General features: G+C 41.7%; 1 protein-coding gene across 6 annotated transcripts in view; it reads left to right on the top strand.

Moving 5' to 3' along the window:
* Positions 1-20,364, top strand: part of LOC119969738 (death-inducer obliterator 1-like) — a 188,794-nt gene that overhangs the window by 122,958 nt on the left and 45,472 nt on the right. For all 6 annotated transcript variants that reach the window (XM_038803761.1, XM_038803758.1, XM_038803760.1 and 3 more), the window contains 4 exons: positions 4,352-4,829; positions 8,000-8,159; positions 8,346-8,462; positions 10,308-10,418. In XM_038803761.1, coding sequence (XP_038659689.1) covers positions 4,352-4,829; positions 8,000-8,159; positions 8,346-8,462; positions 10,308-10,418 — 866 coding nt within the window. The remainder of the gene's footprint in view (positions 1-4,351; positions 4,830-7,999; positions 8,160-8,345; positions 8,463-10,307; positions 10,419-20,364) is intronic.

Raw genomic sequence — 20,364 nt, 5'->3', positions numbered from 1 at the left:
TGCTACAAATTATCCTGGATAAGTCTTGCCGAAGTCCCTCCATGGAAACCAATCCCAGGAATGCTGTTTCACACTGCAAAAGCAGGAAGGATGGTTCTGTGCATTTGAGAGATACCTGGTAATGGTCAATTTAAGAACAATGATATGAACATATGCAGGAAAGTGAAACTAAGGAACCAAAGGGTGGAAGTGAAGGCAGGTACAGTTCAACAAAAAATGCCACAGGATTGTTTGAAAATAAATGTGTCCATATTTGGTTTGCTCATAAATAGTAAGAGGAATAGCTACATGCATCACTCTGCTGCTTTATTTTTAACAGTTGCTATTAGATTATGAAATATACCAGAGACCTGTGTGTTTCCTTTTTTTTTAAAACGCATTTTATTCAAACTTGTATCAAAGTAGGTTACAGCAAATAAACACCCGGGAAACATTCTTCCCAACAATCAACTATACAGTTTGTACAGATTTTCCTCCTTTTTCACCACCACCCCCCCACCCCCCACCCCGCAACGAACAGCTCCTCAAACACGATCACAAACACCCCCAACCTTTTCTCAAACTCCCCTGCTGAGCCCTTTAACTCATACTTTATCTTCTCTAACCACACAAAGTCGTACAGGTCACCCAACCATGCTGCTGCCCCTGGTGGCGATGCTGACCGCCACTTCAGCAAAATTCATCGCCGTCCAATCAGAAAGGCGAAGGCCATGGCATCGGCCATCCTGCTCTCCAGGAGCTTCGGCTTCTCTGAAACCCCAAATATCGCCACCAAAGGTCTACTCCCTCTCCACTGTCCTGGCTAAGACCGCGAACACTCCCGCCCAGAATCTTCCCAATTTTTCACAACCCCAAAACATGTGCGCATGATTTGCTGGCCCCTGCCCACACCTCTCACATACATCTGCTACCCCCTGAAAGAACCCACTCATTTTGTGTGTTTCCTAACTTTTAACAGAATTAGATTGCTGACAGAATTGGAAGTGATTCTAGTTTCATGTAATATGCAAGCAATGGTGCAATCGTTTATCTTGTCTGGAAGCATCCTAAATGATTACCAATTGGTACAATCCAAATTAGTGTAGGGACTATATTCAATGTAGACGGTTGAGCTCCTTCCGTTCCACATAATGATAGTTGCATGAAATATCCAGTGAAAATAATAGATTAAAAATAATGAAGTATTTGACAAGCTATCTCAAAGTGCTCCACCCAGTAAGTTAGTTTCAAAGTGGCTGTTCAGGCTGGTGTAATTTTGCAGCAGAAACAGCAGTGAGATAAATCGTCAGCTAAATCAGATTTTTTTTCTTGATGGGTGAAGGAGACACTGAGTGAATTCTGCACCACCTCAAAACATACAATGGAATCTTTCAACATCACCGAAGCAGTTGGAACAGGCAGAGCTACAGTTTAACATTTTACTCCCACGGTGGCATCCTCAATACTGCAGCAATCTTTCTCCAAGATAACTCTTCAATTTATAGAATAGTTGAGAAATTCTACAGGATTAAAAACAAATGTGTTGCCTGGAGGATGGTTGCTGTTCATACAGTAGACGATTTGTGTGTTTGGAAGGTCCCAAGAACAATCCTGAATGACAGATGAATCTGCTTTTTGTTAACGAGCAGATATCGGCAATACCTGGAAATCTGCCTTCAGCTCCTCAGCAGGTGATGGCATTCGTTCACTTGAACGGACAGACAGACGGTTACGGCTTCTCATCTGAAAGATAGCCTCTCCCACCAGAGAGTGATTCCTTTGGCAGTGTACTAACATAACTGCCAAGATGATGTCTTTACGTGTCCAGATATGGACTCGAGAATAATCTTAGGACATCTAATGGACACTACATTTTGGAGTATAATCAAATGAAAATCTGAAACGGCCAAAATGTGAAATTAGCACTAAGCAGTGAAATTAATGGCAAAAATGTCACTGTAAACAAATCTTCCTTTTGTACTTCTGTACCAATTTTTGGTATTGCAATCACTACCTCGAGGAAATTGCTCAAGTGTCCTAGGTAAGGCATACGCAATTGAAGCTCTGCCAATGTCAATAGTTTTCTGTTACATAACCCATTTTGACAAAGCCTCTAAATCCACAAATGTAAATATTGTTTCATATTTAATTTAAATATATTTAATAGGATGGATTTGTGTTTGTAAATAAATGTAACCATAGCTGGGGAGAACAGAGGCTAGAGAGAAGGTTTCGGAGATGCAGTGCAGAGGTTCAGATATTGTTATTAATTACAGACCTTCATTTGAAGAATTCTTGGATCAAATTACAATTAAACTCCGAAAGCATCTTTCTGGATGAATGTTTTGCAATCCTAGATGTACTAACGATGAAAAAGATGTAAAATTTAAAGATAATTGAAGTCTACTTATTTGTCAGTGAGTTTAATCTAAAATCTCAAGACAGTTGTGATGAATGCAAGAGCAGGTGATATTGATAAAATATGTTCCTGCACAGCCAGAACTTTTAAAAAGAAATCTGATACTGTGCATTTTCAGGTGGTAGAAATGTAAATGCTGGAACCCGTTGTAACACAAGATGATACTGTTATCTGTACAGTAGTTGTGGGATACACTTCTGCTATAATTGACAGTACAATGTTCTGCTGACTACAACACTCCAATTTAACTTTCTATTATCTTGCAAAGTTAATTCACTTTTTTGAAACCCAAGTTGCTTTAAAAAAAGCATTGCAAGATCACAGTCATCATGCAAGAATCTTGCATTGGTGTTCTGTTTTTCATGCCCACTGGGCATGGCAGAACTGCACATAATTAATTACTTTGAAGTACAGGCATAATTTTTAAGTTGCCCACCGGTCTCTTAAACCACAATGAGATAGATGACAGGTTAATTCTTATAATGTTGGTTGGGTAATAGCTGTTGGCCTGGACATTAGGAGAACTCTCCTGCTCCTCTTGTCGTAGCATGGTGTCTTTTACATTCAGCTAAGAGTAGTCCAGGCCTCTGTTCAGTGTCTCAATTGAAAGACCAAACCTCTGACAATAATGCTCCCATGGTACTGAATTGAATAGTCAGCCTAGATTGCGTGTTAAAAGTCTCTAGAGCTTAAGCATTTTGTTTTGTGCAAATGCTGCCATGGATTCAACTGACACAGGTTACAAAAAGTATGAGTTTGTCACCACATGTTACAATGCAACAAATCATTGGAATGTTATTGGACAACCAAAATGAATTTAACAGTTGGTTGGGGACATAATAAAATGCATGCATTAATGGAGGGGGTAAAGGATGGATGAACTGAGCACCAGCTGAAATATTTGCAACAAACCGTGACTTTCTAAATTTTTACTCGTTAAATGCTGGTCGCGATTTTAAAAACAAATTGTGTACTTTATGCACAAGCAATAGCGTTATAGATCACATTCTCTGCTCATTCCAGTTGAAGTAGAAATAGAGTACTTTAAACTGGGTAATCAATTGCATTTCAGTAGATTGCAACTTAAAAGCAGTAGGTGCTGCTGTACAAATTTCCAAGTAATTAGTGTTGTGTTCTTCCATGTATTGAATTCAAACAGTTTTTACGTCTGGTACTTTGCATATTTTGAAAGTTACTTTTGGTGAATTTATGAAGCTGAACTAGGAAATACCACGCCATTATGAATTTGTTTTTGGCTATGCGCATTAGTTTATTGCACGCTCTGATACAGATAAATTATCCGGCGTAACCATTGTACTTATTGCACTGTTGTCAATTTGAAATGTATTATGAATATTGTAGGAATTAGTGTGCTGGGAAAAAATAAGCGCTCTATCACACAAGTGTACAACAGTAAGCTCCTAGCAGTTCTCATGAATTCGACACGGTTGAGAACCTATTTCCAGTAATCATGGCAAAATGTATTGCAAATGCACAGATTAGATTTTTTTTTAGAATGATGGGTGTAAATGGTAAAATTAGAAGCCAACATTGAGAAGGCTCCTTTTTCTTCTGCCAGTGTCAGCACTGAACCGGTCCGTGAAGGCTGAATTGCAGGGACCATGTGGTAACTTGAAACAAACTCCTTAGAGTGAATCTAAATTCAAGTTATGTTGCAATGTTGGACAAAGCAAGTCAAATTTGTAAACGCAGTGAATGCCTGTATTCGTAAGCTATATTATTGAGACTTGCCTACTGAATTAGCACATCCTGAGTTTTTGTTTCCAAACTTCAGTATTCAATTCAATATGTGTTTGCAGATCTTTATTCTCTCGTCAAACTGAAGCATGTTTTTACAACAGCACTTCCCATAGTTTTGCATCCAAAAAATTGTCAGTAATTCAGTCATGCATATGGCGCAATTCTCACTCTGAAAATATTTTATTTCAATAGTTCCAAAGGATGACGGAGCTGACCCCAAGCAAACTGCTTCTGAGTCTCCAGATGAACAGCCTCCTACAACTTTGCAATCTATTTCCTCAAAGCCATCGGCAGCTAAGCACCCTGCCGGTTCAACGGAACACCGTGTTGCACCTAAACGGCCTATTCCTGCATCTCAACAACTTTCTTCGTCCAAACAACAAAATTCATCTAAACCCCAAACTTCATCAAAACATCCCATTTCAACTAAGCAGCAGACTTCATCCAAACAAGGCAGCAGCACACTGTCAGAGTACCGAATACCATCCAAGCATTCTGCTTCTGCAGCCAAACATACTGTATATTCATGTGAGCAGCCTCCAGCTAAAAAATCTGCAGATAAACAGGCAGTTCAGCCTTCTGCCCCGGTTGCAAAAAACACCAGCCAGCTATCAAACCCTCAGATCCGACATAACATCCGCCGGTCCCTTAAGGAGATCCTTTGTAAAAGGTGAGGGATGATTGATGCAGGATTTTGTTTTGTACAAAGCTTCTGATGGGACGAACCAGATTTAATATGTAGAATTTGGGGGACTGTGATGATGTTTAATGAAGCAGTGTCTATCTAAAAATGGTGTGATTTTCAGTATCTAAAATTAATTTTGGAAGAACTTGCAATTCAACGAGTTTTGTTATGCATGTCAAGTCTGTCAGATGTCTGTCATTTGCAAGTTCCTGTTTCCCAGTGTTTTTGTGACAAGTTCAGTTCGAAAGATTTAAGCCTCCAGATCAACCTCAGAATCCCGATGAGAGAGCACAGTACCTTACGATTTGGGTTTATTGTCAAGTGTACTGAGGTACAGTGAAAGTATTGTTCTGCATACAGTCCAGACAGATCGTTCCATACATGAAAAAATATAGGACATACATAAATACACAATGTAAATACATAGACACAAAGACATTTGGTGAAGCATAACGGAGCGTAGTACTACTCAGATGCGTGGCGAATTCAGTTCAGTCCGTAAGAGGGTCATTTAGAAGTCTGGTAACAGCGGGATAGAAGCTGTTTTTGAATCTTAGTGTGTGTTCTCAGACTTTTCTATCTCCTGCCCGATGGAAGAAGTTCGAAGAGAGAATAACCCGGGTGGGAAGTGTCTGATTAAGCTGACCCCTTTCACCAGGCAGCGGGAGGTGTAGACAGTCAATGAATGGGAGGCAGGTTCGCATGATGGACTGGGCTGTATTCACGACTTGATATCACAACACAGAAGGAAACCTCATCTTGTCTGTTTTGGCTCTTTGAAAGAGTTATTCAATTAATCTCACTATCCGGCTTTTTCATCACCCTGTAAATGTTTCCACTTCAAGTATATATCCAATTTCATTTTGAAAGTTATTGAAGCTACTTCCATCACCCTTTTAGGAAGTATATTCAAGATCATCATAACACATTGCATAATTTTGTTATTGCTGCTAGTTTTCTGCCAATTATGTTAAATCCATGTCCTCTGGTTACCCTGCCACTCAACAGTTTTTCCTAATTTATTCTATCAGAATAATTTGTGCTTTTGAACACCTCCATCAAATTTCTCTTTGATCCCTGCTTTAAGGAGAAGCCCAGTCTTTGTCATCTCTCCATGCAACTGACGTTTTTCATCCCTTTTATGTTAAATCTTCTCTGCTTTCAAAGGGCTTGACATCCTTCCTAAATTGTGTTGTCCAGAATAGGCTGCAGTACTCCAGCTGTTGCCTAACCAGTATTCTGTAATGGTTAAGCATGTCCTTGTTTTTGTACACTAGCGCCTCTATTTATGTAACCAAGGATCTTATGTAACTATTTTAACAGCCGTTCTCAATCTGTCCTGTCACCTTCAGAGACTCAAATGTGCACTCAAAAACTCTCCCTGTTTCTGCATTCCTTTTCTTGTTTATATTGCGCCTCATTCTTCCTACTGTTAGGATCCCAGACGAGAACACAGGTATTTTCAATTTGCAAAATTGAGGAAATGTTACTGCACCCCACGAGTAATAACACTGACCAATTGATATCTTTTATGTTAAAACAAACTTTAATTTTAACACAGAATTAATCACATTAGCAACAAAGAAATTACTTTCCAGTTAAAGCAGTTCTTAAGAAAACTAACTTATTTCCTAAACCTGCCACTATATTCCAATTAAGCAAACCAATATATTTCAAATACCACCCCTGAATAAAGTTAACAACCAGGTTTCTACCTGCTTTCCCCTGTTCAGAATCTTTGGGAAGAGAAACCTTCAGGACAAATTTAAAAATCTCTGTTCGGATTAGAGTCTCGGACCAACTAACTTTCAAAGGGATCTGGCACCTCCCAATAACTACACCACCTGTACCCAAAGCACAAGGCATTCTTTTGTCTCCTCTTACAAGATGTCTCTTGACTTGTTTGACCAGGGCCAGACACAATACCCTACAAATTATCTACACACCAGGGGTCCTTCAAATATAAAACAATATTCCATTAGCTAGCTATCTGTAAACAAGTAAATGGTCCTCAAAAGTTTTGGCAGAACACTTCACCTGTAAATCAGTGATGACGTCACTTTTATGACACATTAATCACAGCTCTAGTAGCCAGACTGTATGCATCTTAACCCAAGTTTAATAACATTACTGCAAAACATGTATGACGACTTACACTACACAATTAAGATGCATCACTTTACTGATAAATTTCATTCGCCATGCTTCTATCCAGTTCACCAGCCTATGTCCCCTCCTTGAAGTCTGTTACAATGCCCTTCATTTTCTGCTCTATTTCTAAGTTTTGTGATGTCTACATACTAATCAAATGTGTAAATGATGAAAGATTATGATGTAACTACATATGAGAAAGTCCATTGTTCTATCATGGTTCATCCTTCCAAATGGTCAATTTCCAAGTTGTAATTTCTGAACCCTTGGTGTGTTACTAGTCAACATTAGTCAGAAGGCTGGAAATGTAATAACTAGCTTTGGTGCTTTGGGATAGTAAAGGTGAAAATAGCCTTATGTTTGTGATGTCTTCAGAAGATAGTACATGTAAGTAAACATCTGGATGACAACATTGAATCCAATCACATTGGGAAAATGGCCATTTAAATGAGATGTTGAAGTGTTGTGGGTCACACTCCAGCATGAACCAAGAGAAATAATTGGAAGATGATTTTTAATTCAACATTTTACCATACACAGCATAGATCAGATAGCCACAAGACTGAATTGAGCTATTTAACCAGATGGACCAAGAAGGTGCTCGCGAGTTAATAAAATATGAAATGAAATGAAAAATGAAAATTGCTTATTGTCACGAGTAAGCTTCAATGAAGTTACTGTGAAGTCGCCACATTCCGGCGCCTGTCCGGGGAGGCTGGTACGGGAATCGAACCGTGCTGCTGGCCTGCTTGGCCTGCTTTAAAAGCCAGCGATTTAGCCCAGGGAGCTAAACCATATTGCAGTTTAATAATTTTGTTTAGAAGCTGTCCACCGCTTACTGCAGCACCACATGTAGTTTACCCACCTTTTTATTATTTCTAGTATGTTAAGCCTTAGTCACTTCCAAGCATCTCAAGTGCCGTATGTAATCCTTGTCTGAGATGGAGAGTGGTATGTACTTGTTATTAGGGCAATAGCCAAATGAATTTGTGCTTCTCTGACAGAGTGAATGACTGTGACGATATTGATGTAACTGAAGATACAATAGGAAAAATAGCAGTGAGCATTGAAAAGGAGCTTTTCACCCTCTTCCAAGATACTCACAGCAAGTACAAGAGCAGATACCGGAGTATTATGTTTAATTTGAAGAACCCCAGGAACCAGGTACCTATATGCTTCTATTTTGCAAAACTCCCTACGTTTTACTCAGTACTCAGTAACACACTGCCACTGTTGTTGCTCTCTGAATCTGTGTTAGTATCACATTTTCAACCCTAGACATGTTTTTTACAACTAATTTGTTTTTCTTTCAAGTTATGTATGATAAAGTGGAGCCAATTTGTTTTTTAGGGGCTCTTCCGACGTGTTGTGCGAGAAGAGATTGTTCCGTTTTACCTGGTACGTATGAGTCCTGAAGAAATAGAATCAAAGGAATTGGCTGTTTGGGAAGAGAGAGAGAGCAGATCTGTGAGTATCGTACCTGAGCTAAAGTTCAAACAATTCCCTTTCGGGATATTTTTAATTTTATACATATCAGAATGGTTGAAGAGAGATCATTGCTGCTGAGGTAAGTACAATAAATAGTGTGTAGTTGTCTGTCTTGCCCTATTTTTGATTTATTGTTAGTGTAATTTCATTTAGGTGATCCCAGCACAGATGTACTTGCATCCATCCACTTTAGTGGAACAGGCATGTTGGGTTGGCTCCTGCAATGCTCCCATATATGTGTCTTATACATCACCAACATCGATTCACCAGAATGATATTGGGCATAAGAAAATAAATTCTGAGGACAGGTAGTAAAAACGTGGGACATTATTTAGACGGTAGGGAGTTGGTTAAAATGATAAAAAGATTCAACGGAAAAGACAACGAGGAGCAAACAGCTTCAGGGGGAAAATCCAGAAAAAAGAAATGTGGGGGAAAACATTCTTAAAATTAGGTCATTTTAAAATAAAATTCGGAAATATGTTTCACAGCAAGGGTAATGGAAATGGAAACTTTTCTTAAATTTATAAATTCTATTGTATGCCATCTCAAAAACTACACCTAAATAAAAAGATGAAAGATCTAACTTCACTTTTCCTAATAAATGCAAGGCAGAAAGACCCTTTGGAAACAGTTCTAATTAAAAAAGCAAATCGGGGATAAAAAGTAAAAATTCAAGAGTGAAAAAGATAAAGGACTATTTATTTTAATGTGTGTGATAGACATTTTTTTAGTTTAACAGCTGGGCTGAAATATATAAAAATCAATAAAATGTTTAGACTATAAAGCACTAGTCGAACTTAAGCAGTGAAAATAGATGAAGCAAAACACTACCCAGTGTTAAATGACTGGATTATGAAGACATTTATTTTACAGTAGTCAATTCTTGTTTACATGAGTGCCAGCAGAAACCAATTGCAGCCCTCATGAAGCTGATATAGAGGCTAGAATGATTCTGATAGATGTAACTCCCCATTTTAAAGACATGTGGGATGCTTCATGATGTATATTCCATTTTTTATATCATGCAAACGTGAAAACATTTTAGGAAACAAACATACAGCTAGTTGGAACACTGGAATTTCTCTGCAGCACAAGCTGAGGTGGCTGATGAAGTAAAATTGAGGTGTCGCCACTGGTGGAAGAGTGTAATCATAGCGTGTCCAATAGTCAGTTAACATTGTGAATGTGGGTAGGAATTTAGAATTGGAAAATCCGATAATCGGAAGGAAGGTTTTGTCAATAGCTTTAGCATGAATGCGAGATTTTTAATGCACGTGGAAAAATGTGTTCTTGTTTTGAAGAGCTACTGGAAAAGAGGATCATGATCCACGTTTTCAAAATAATGAAGAAAATTAGTGATGTGATGGAGGGTTTACACCAAAACCAGTAAAAAGAATAGGACTGAAAGCTAAAGAGGGACCCTGAATGAAACCATACAAAGCATCTCAACTACTCTGGGCACAGCTCAAGGGATGGACAAATGGGGCGCAAGTGGGAGGTTGGAGGGAATCTGAAGTGTTAAATATGTCCTGGTTTTAATGTAGACACAGCAGATGGCTGCTCAATTTGACGCAGTTCTGCACAGATGGTGAACTGCCCATATCTATCTGACTGGATTCACAGCAGAATGGTAGAATCAGAATGAGAACAATTTTAAAATTGGCAGAGATGATACAAAACCGTATTTCCGGTTTTGTTTAAATAAAACCAAACATTATCATCTTGATAAGTAAATATCCTAACCAGTGTTAACCTTTGCATTGAGCCAAGCCGTTAGACAGTGTTGTGTGAGGTGTGATCTTTTGATGTTTTTTTTCACAGGCCCAGGAACAAAGTGAAAGATTACAGCATGAAACCAAAGGGTCAGCCTCGCGGGCAGCCAACATACATGAAGTAGATATGGAGGAGGCGCCACCCATGTCAGATGCTGATGTACGTATAAAACTTGAAATGAATCCTAAAAAAACCCTCATCTTTTCCCAATCTTCAAAGGCTTCTATGCCTACTTCATTATTCCTAATCAGTGGAACCTATATACAGGGTAAAGCAGCTCCTCTGGTATTCCAAGTGTATTTCAACCATCCAAACTAACATTATTGCAGCTGTCAGCACCTGTGTACAAAACCCACATTTTCAATCCTGCATTTCAGAATTTAAGCATTTTTTTTGTGCTAGTCTTCCCTCTTCTTGTTTGTAACGTATATTGTTTTCTACTTGTTTGTTGTTTAACACTGATGTGACTGGCACAGCTGTTCATTATTCCCTGGGGTTAGCCATCCGCATTTGAAGAAAATGTATCAAACTCCTTTCCTTGTGCCCACCAACAGTGGAAGAGGATTCTGTTCGAACGCATTGCCAACTAACCTGTGACCTTTAGACATTTTTTTTCAGTGGAGGAGTGTTTTTGAGCCCTGGTGTGTCTCAATTTTGGGATTGAAATTGATGTCCAGACCAACAACCCCAAAAAGGCATGGCACCAACTCCAATTTTCTACTTTGTTACATGCTGTAGCCCTGCTTTGCTGACGTAGACATGGCAACTCTGAAGCAAACCATCTATTTTAAATCAAAATCTATCGCGCTCACTCTCTCTCGCGCGTGCGCTCTCTCTCTCGCGCGTGCGCTCTCTCTCTCGCTCTCGCTCTCTCTCTCTCTCTCGCGCTCTCTATTTAACACACCAGAACCCCATCTTTGTTCTATTCTGTTTGGTTCGGATATCTGACCACTACCGTTGCAAACCACCTGAGGAATCAGTCACATAATAACCAATAACCAGAAAATGGACAAACAGCTAGTGTTTTTCCTAACTCTATGTACCTTGTGTTCATCACCAGATCGTTGCTCTGCAGGTGCATACTCTCTGGCTGTCAACTGTCGCCTGTCTGAGTGGGGTACACACACGATATGCTAAGTGTCAACTCTTTTTATTGGTTAAATCTTAACACCTCAAGGCTAATGGACACAGTCTTGAATAGTGACAGCATGGAGGAAGGGCACAGAATTTGGCTCAGCCTCGAGCAGAAATGGGAAATCGGGACTCAGCTGTGAGTAGCAGCTACAGTAAAGCTTTTGAATGTAGCTCCAGCTATAACTGAGGGAGGGAATTGATGAGCAACCAATATGTTCTGTCTAAAATCTGAATTATGCAGCGAGACGGAATGATCAGGCTTCATGTAACATTGATAAGGACTTCGGCCTGGCACCTTCTTGGTGTAGGGTGCCAGTTGCCAAGTTACAGGCTGGTGCTGATGGGTGGTGTTGGCCAGGATCAGACTTTAAGACAACCATTACTTTTGCTGACCACCTGAGGGATTAATCACATGATTAGCAATAACCAGAAACTGGACAGTCAGCCAGTGTTTTTCCTAACTAAAGGTAAGACTTTGTTTGAAAATCATGCATAAGCATGTGAAGCTGTTGTGCATCTATCCGATGGAGAATGAGAGCTGTACTCAACCTTTGTATGTCTGAGCTTATAACCGGGTTCTTGCCAGTTCTACATAATATCTCTTGAAATTTTAGAGTGAGCACTTCCATTAACACGTATTAAAGGACACGAGCTAAAGATTCACAGATTTGATAAATGATGAATCGCTCTCTGAAGCTTAGTATACAACAACAACAACAGCTTGCACATTTATAACAACTTTAACATAGTAAAATAGCTCAAGGCATTTCAGAGAAGTATAATCAGACACACTGGCCTAATGGAGGAGACATGAGGTGGAGGGAGAGAGGATTCCAGGAGTTAAATTCTAATCTGGTTTATGATTGTTCAATTCTATAGAATCCATACAATGCAGAAGGGGAGGCCATTCGACCCATTGAGTCTGCACAGACCCTCCAAAAGAGCATTCTGTACCCAGTTCTACGCCCCCACCATCCTATCCATGTGGCCTAACCTGCACATCCCTGGACACCAAGGGGTAATTTCGCATGGCCAGTCCACCTAACCTGCAGATCTTTGGACTAAGAGAGTAAACCCATGCAGACACGGGGGGAACGTGCAAACGCCACAGAGTTACCAAAGGCAGAAATTGAACCCAGCTCTCTGTGAGGCAGCAGTGCTAGCCACTGTGCCACCGTGCTGCCAAATGCCCAAAACTTAAATTTACCAAATTCTGCTACACCTAGCTCCTCCCAGGAAGGTTGATCACTATGTGTCTTTACCCATTTGTGCTTTCCCTTTTTCCCTGAATAAGTGCTATAATTATTTTAATAAGTTTGCTTTGTGCATGATTTATATAGAATATAAAATCCCTACAGTGCAGAAGGCGACCATTCGATCCAGTGTGTCTGCACTGACCCTCCGAGCACTTTACCCAGGCCCACTCCCCTGTCCTATTCCTGTAACCCCATGCTTCAATCAATCCACCTAACCTGCATGTCTTTGCACTTTAAGGGGAAACCAGAGCACACGGGGGAAATCCACACAGACACAGTGAGAATGTACAAACTTCATGCAGATAGTTCACCAGTTCCCAAATTTATAATTTCCGGCCTATTTGCCTCAAAAATATAATAGTTTATATTTAATTCTTGATCTTTAATTCAAAGAGTCAATCAAAATTGATTAAAAGAATTGATCTATAAAAAAATAATTCCGAAGTGATGTGCCGCATATTACACAGTATGCCCATATAAGTAGTTATCTTCCAAATTGTATTTAAGTTTTGAATATCATTATTTCTAAAGCAACTTGTGATTTGCTAGCAAATGAGAGATTTTTTTGAAAAGTTGGAGCAGTAAAATTTGGGCCTTGAAAAGAATGATCATTGGAAATTATGCGTCATATCCTAACATTCTGGGCGGTGCTGTGGTTAGCACTGCTGCCTCACTGCGCTGAGGGCCCAACTGTGATCCCTCCTGGGTCACTGTCCATGTGGAGTTTGCACATTCTCCCCGTGTCTGCATGGGTCTCACTCCCCACAACCCAAAAAGATGTGCAGGGTAGGTGGATTGGCCACATTCAATTGCCCATAATTGGGAAAAAAAGAATTGGGTACTCTGAATTTATAATAAAAACAAGTATCCTAACACTGTTTAATTCATGAACACTAAATTGGAACCATTGTGGCTAATATTGAGGCACAAGTAAGAACGGGTATTGAAAAAAGAAAGACCAGACACAATCACTTTGGTCGAATTAATAGACAGGTGAACTATTATTGGGTACACTGTACAATACTACTCCGATCCCACCACGTTAAACTAAGGTGAAAACTCTAGAATTGCGGGATAAAATAAGGATGGTAGCGAAGAAGGAAACCAACAATAGTAGTTAAGTTGGAGTTTGGCAGCACTGGACCTACAGCGCTGAGGACCCGGGTTTGAATCCCTGCCCTGAGTCACACTCTGTGTGTGTCTGCGTGGGTTTCACCCCCACAAACCAAAGATGTGCTGGTTAGATGGATTGGCCACACTAAATTGCCCTTAATTGGGGAAAAAAAATAATTGGGTACTCTATATAAAAAAAAAAAAAAAAAAAATTTTTAAGTTGGAGTTTTGTGACTGAGGGAGGGTAAGTTCTATCTGAAGTCTAGCCTTTCAATAATTTAGCAATTAACTAGAAGTTGCTGTCTGAGTTGAAGGTGCGTTTTAGGCCAGCTTTAAAACGGGATTAATTCAGGCTCTCCTTGCAGCTGGTTAATTAGATAGCTGGCTTAAACCGGTTTTCAGTGGCTAGATTCAGGCCATCTTGCATTGCTGACTTTGGGCTGCAGTTGGAGTTTTGTGACTGAGGCACTTCGGTGAGGAGTGCGTGAGATGCTCCTTTTATTTTCTACCTGCCCTCAAAGGCAAGCAGTGGCCTTGCAGCAGGGCCACCAACAGCAGCTTTCAGAGGTGACGTCACAGTTCAGAAGTGACGTGGGACCAACGGGTGCAGCTGATTGGTGAGTAAGTCCTGGTGGGTATTTTTCAAACTGTATTAAATTGTAAGTCGTTATTTTAGCAAGGGTAGCAACTTAGTTGATTTTTTTTTAATATAAAAGTCTTCGCAGGTTTAGTCATGGTAGGAGAGTTCAAAGCCGTCATGCTCTGTGGGGAGCCGGGCATATTTCCAGTCCTCAGGTCCAGCATGTGTGCAGGCAGTGTGTCCAGCTGCTGCTCCTGCAAGCCCAGGTTTCACAGCTGGAGTGGCAGCTGGGGGCACTGAGCATCCGCGAGTCTGAAAACATTGTGGATAGCACATTTAAAGAGGTGGTTGATCAAGCAGTCCGAGAGATACAGGCTGGTAGTTCAGGAGTCCCCTGGGGTCCCACTCACAAATCGGTATTCCCTTTTGGAGGCTGATGGTTCCTCCAGGGAGTGCAGACAGAGCCACGCTTCTGGCACCACAAAGCAGCCTGTCTGTACAGGGTGGTAGGGGCAAAAGAGAGGAAGAGCAATAGTAATAGGGGAATCTATAGTCAGGAGAACAGATAGGTGTTACTGTGCCCGTCGACGTGATTCCAGGATGGTGTGTTGCCTCCCTGGTGCCAGGGTCCGGGATGTCACTGTATGGCTGTAGGACATCATGAAGGAGGAGAGTGATAAGACTAAGGTTGTGGTACATGTTGGTACCAATGACATAGGTAGAAAGAGGGATGAGGTCTTGCATCAAGAATTCAGGGAGCTAAGCAGTAGTCTAAAAAGCAGGGCCTCACGGGTTGTAATCTCTGGATTACTTCCAGTGCCATGTGTTGGCGAGCAGAGAAATAGGAGGATACACAGATGGCATTGCTTAAGAGTTAGTGCAGGAGGGAGGGTTTTAGATTCCTTGATCACTGGGACCATTTCTGGGGAAGGTGGGACCTGTACAAGTGGGACAGTCTACATTGAACCAGAGCGGGTTTACTGGTGCTGTTGGGAGGAGTTTAAACTAATTCAGCAGAGGGCAGGGACACAGACTGTTAGCAAAATTGTGACATAGCGCAATACAGTAAAGCAATCCAGTCTGAGGGAATACAGTTTTATTAAGTTTCAAGGGTGAAACGCAAGGCTGGATGGCCTCTAATGCCCGGAGTATTGCAGGTAAAACCGATTAGATAAGGGTGAGGATTGACACACGGAGTTGTGATATAGTAACCATCACGGAGGTATGGTTGAGGGATGGGCGGGATTGGCAGCTCAACATCCCGGATATAGAAACTTCAGGTGAGACAGTGAAGAGGGTAAAAGAGGAGGAGGGATTGCATTATTAGTTAAGGAGTCAGTTACTGCAATAAGGAGAGATGATATAATAATAATCTTTATTGTCAAAGTAGGCTTACATTAACACTGCAATGAAGTTACTGTGAAAAGCCCCTAGTCGCCACATTCCGGCGTCTGTTCGGGCACACAGAGGGAGAATTCAGAATACTTAATAGCATGTCTTTCGGGGCTTGTGGGAGGAAACTGGAGCACCCGGAGGAAACCCACGCAGACATGGGGAGAACATGCAGACTCTGCTCAGACAGTGACCCAAGCTGGAATCGAGCCTGGGACCCTGGTGCTGTGAAACCATAGTGCTAACCACTATGCTATATCTTGGAGGGGGCAGCAAATGAAGCTTTGTTAGGTAGAGCTTAGGGCTTAGGAATAAAAAAGGGACAGCCACATTGCTAGGTGTTCATTATAGACCCCGAGATCATCAGCAGGAAGTCGAGGAGCACATATGTGCACAATTCGTGGAGATGTGTGAAGAAAATAACAATAGAGTAATTATATTCGGTGATTTCAATTTTCCCAACATTAATTGGGATAGTTATACAGTGAAGGGCTTGGATGGAGTGGGGTTATTAAAATGTAATCCAGAGGAGAACTGGTCAATATTTATAATAGGCCAATATGTAGAATATTTGACGAGAGGTCACAGATATAGATTGAGAGGATGTAGATCTAGAACTACATCTCATAGAGGCTGATACATTTGTCGAACTCACTGCCCCATAGTCCGGTGGAGTCTGAGTCATTAAATGGTTTCAAGAAGTTGAAAGATATATTTCTGATTTTAAAATAGTGATATGGGGAACAGGCAGGGAGGTGGATTTGAGACCAGGAAGAGATTGGCCATGATCTCATTGAATGCAGGGATGGCACAGTGCTCGACCTCATTCTGAGGAATGAAGCCGGACAAGTGGTTGAGGTGTTGGTGGAGAAGGAATTTCGTGATAGCAATCACAACATCACAATTTAAGCTTGTTATGAATAAAGAAATAGAAACGGTGCAAAAAAGATTTTGGATTGGGGTGAGCATATTTTAGTAAAATAAGGCAGGATCTGGCCATGGTAAAGAGTTACTTGTGGAGAAATCTACAGAAGAGGGGGGGGGGGTACGAAAAGAAATTGGGGAGGGTTCAGGCCCAATACGTTCCCACTAGGGTGATGAATAGGAGGGCTGAGGCTTTTAGCAAGTACAAGGACAGCAAATCAGTGGAGGCATTAGTGTGCAGGGTGGAGCTGACAAAAGCAATTAGGAGAGCAAAGAGGGAATATGAGAAAGCTCTGGTTGGTGAGTGTAGGGAAAGTCTTAGATATTCTATAAATATATCAATGGGAAGAAGATAACTAGGGAAAGAGTGGGGACTGGGGGGGGGGGGGGGATCTGTTGGTGGAGCCAGAGGACATTGGTTGGGTGTTGAACGAATCCTTCACATCCGTCTTCACCCATTAGGATACAGGTATGGAACTCAGGGCGAGAAACTGAGCAAATTGACATAGGGAGTGACAAGGTATTGGAGGTGTTGGCGGGCTAACTGGACAAATCTCCAGTCCAGGTGAAGTGTGTCCCTGGCTGCTGTGAGAGGCAAGAGAGGAGATTGCAGGAGCTCTGACCCAGCTTTTTAATTCCTGTCTGGCCACAGGAGAGGTGCCAGAGGACTGGAGAACAGCTAATGTGGTTCTACTATTAGTAAAAAGGGTTGCAGAGAAAAGCCAGGGAACTACAGACCAGTGAGCCTCATGTCAGTAGTAACTAAATGGAGAAAATTCTGAAGGAGATAATCTATTTCTACCTGGAGAGCAAGGTTTGATCAGGGATAGTCAGCACGGGCAAGGTTTGATCAGGGATAGTCAGCATGGCTTGGGGAGAGGTCATGTCTAAATAATTTGATTTAATTTTTTGAGCATGTGACCAGGTATGTAGATGAGGGTAGTGCAGTTGATGTAGTTTATATGGATTCAGCAAAGCCTTTGTTACAGCATCCTGGGCTGTGCACAGTCAATTCCGGCCCCGGAGTCCCAACACAAGTGAACTAACCAATAATTTGGATATTTTCCTTAACTGCTCCAATGATTTACTTGCACCAGATTTGTAAGTAAAACTTAATAATTTTATTTATAACAGGACAAGAGATAAACATGTAATGGCGGTAATAGAACAATGGTCTGCTAATCTACTTATTTCTCTTAACACCGTTCCACCCACACACACAAAACAGATGCACAGTGGTGTAGGGAAGGATCAAATTGGGAATGAGAGATGAGAATTAGAACTTGCAAACTGCAGAATTTCCTCTGGGGAGTCAATTTCACTTGACTGACCTCCACCATATTGGATCACAAGCTCACTGAGACAATGTTCAAATTCTCTGCCTGCAAATTTAAAAGTGGGTTTTCTGTCCACTCTGCCTCTGGAGAAAAGGGTATTTTCTTCCAGACCTCTAGAGATGTTAGAAGTGAGCTATCAGCATTGTGCCTTCCTCAGTCCTTCAAACTGGGATTAGGTTTTCGTACTCCTGGCTACTGAGACGGTAGCCTTTTAGTTTGAGGTTAAATTTTCTGATAGTGTTTTAACTCACCAGCCTTGGCTGCAAGAGAGAGAGTTTTCAAACCTGCCTTCCAGGTGTAAGCAGAACTGAATTAAAATGGAGTGTGCACTGCTTCTTCCCAGAAACCTTTGAAGCGCGCTACCAATCAGAATCGAGAACTGGATAAGTCTAGAGTTGATTGGCTGCAAGCCAATTTCCATCAAAATGACATCACTGGACTATAGCACACTGGACCTTGGGGGGGGGGGGGGGGGGGGGGGGCGTGCTTGGGTGCTTGGGCCAGTTCAAATAACACATTAGACCAGGGGTGTTTCAATTTAAAGCTGAAGGTTTAAAAGAAGGTCCCACATGGGAGACTTACAAAGAAGGCAAATGCACGTGGGATACAGGTTAATTTGATATGGTGGATTCAAAATTGGCTTAGCTGTAGGAGACAGAGGGTGATAAAAGATGGCTGCTTTAGTGACTGGAGGCTAGTGTCCAGTAGCGTACCACAAGGATGTGTGCTGGGTCCCCTATTATCCATCATTTATATAAATAACATGGGTTACTATGTGGGGGTAAGAACAGCAAGATTGGCCGGATAGAAAGAAAGAAAAGAAAAAGAAGATCGCTTATTGTCACAAGTAGGCTTCAATGAAGTTACTGTGAAAAGCCCCTAGTCGCCACATTCCGGCACCTGTTCGGGGAGGCTGGTATGGGAATTGAACCATGCTGCTGGCCTGCCTTGGTCTGCTTTTTTTTTTTAAAAGCCTGCAATTTAGCCCAGTGTGCTAAACCAGCTCCTGTTTAGTTAAGAGGTTGAGTGTCTTGGGTTACAGGAAGATATAGGCGGGATGGTCAAATGGCAGATCAGTGGCAGATGACATTGAATCCTGAAAAGTGAGAGCTGATACACTTTGTAAGAGTAATTTGACACGGAAGTATTCAATGAACGACAACGAAAGGACCTTGACGTTTTTGTCCATACATCTCTGAAGGCGGGAAGGTAGATAAGCTGGTGAAAAAGGCACATGGGACACTTGCCGTTATCAATCGGGGCATAGATTACAAAAGCAGGGAATTTATGTTGGAGGTGTACAGGGCTTTGGTGAAGCCACAGCTGGAGTACTATGTATAATTCTGGTCGCCACATTATTGAAAGGATGTGATTGCACTGGAGGGGGTGCAGAGGAGATTCACCAGGATGTTGTCTGGGGTGGAACATTTAAGTTATGAAGCGGGGTTGGATAGGCTAGGGTTGTTTGTGTTGGAGCAGAGAAGAGTGAGGGGTGACCCAGATCAAGGTGTACAGGATTATGAGGGGCACGGACAGCTGTTTCCCTTAGTTAAGGTCAGTTACGAGGAAAAACAAGTTCAATGTGAAGGGTAGGAAGTATAAGGGGGTGTGAATTATTTTACCCAGAGGGTGGTGACAGTCTGGAATTAACTGCCTGAGAGGGTGGTAGAGTCGCGTTACCTCGTATCATTACAAAGTACCTGGATGAGCACTTGGCACGTCATAACATTCAAGGCTTTGGGCTGAATGCTGGCAAATGGGATAATGTAGGTAGGTCAGGTGTTTTTCTGAGTCAGTGTGGACTCATAGAATTTACAGTGCAGAAGGAGGCCATTCGGCCCAACGAGTCCGCACCGGCTCCTGGAAAGAGCAGCCTACCAAGGTCCACGCCTCCACCCTATCCCCATAACCCAGCAACCCCACCCAACACTAAGGGCAATTTAGCCTGGCCAATCCACCAAATCCGCACATCTTTGGACTGTGGGAGGAAACCGGAGCACCCGGAGGAAACCCACGCAGATATGGGGAGAACGTGCAGACTCCGCACAGACAGTGACCCAAGCCGGGAATCGAACCTGGGACCTGGAGCTGTGAAGCAATTGTGCTAACCACAATGCTACCGTGCTGCCCCTGACTCGATGGGCAGAAGGGCCTCTTCAGTGTATTTTCCATGACTCTGACAGTTGGAGACTTTAAATTAGCAAAAATAGCTGGGTAATGATATCTCTGCTGGTGAGGCAGGGATCGAAGTCTGTTTTGTGGCATCGCTTGACTTTTCAAGAATTAGAGAGGTTATAAAAGCACAAAATTTAAATGACCAAATTATAAGAGGACAACTTTGTGCTTTGGAAGACTGAGTTGGCTGGAAT

The sequence above is a fragment of the Scyliorhinus canicula genome, chromosome 7 (assembly GCF_902713615.1).
Source record: "Scyliorhinus canicula chromosome 7, sScyCan1.1, whole genome shotgun sequence".
Taxonomy (NCBI): domain Eukaryota; kingdom Metazoa; phylum Chordata; class Chondrichthyes; order Carcharhiniformes; family Scyliorhinidae; genus Scyliorhinus; species Scyliorhinus canicula.
The sequence above is the reverse complement of the archived record's forward strand: the minus strand, read 5'-3'. Positions and strand labels throughout refer to the sequence as shown.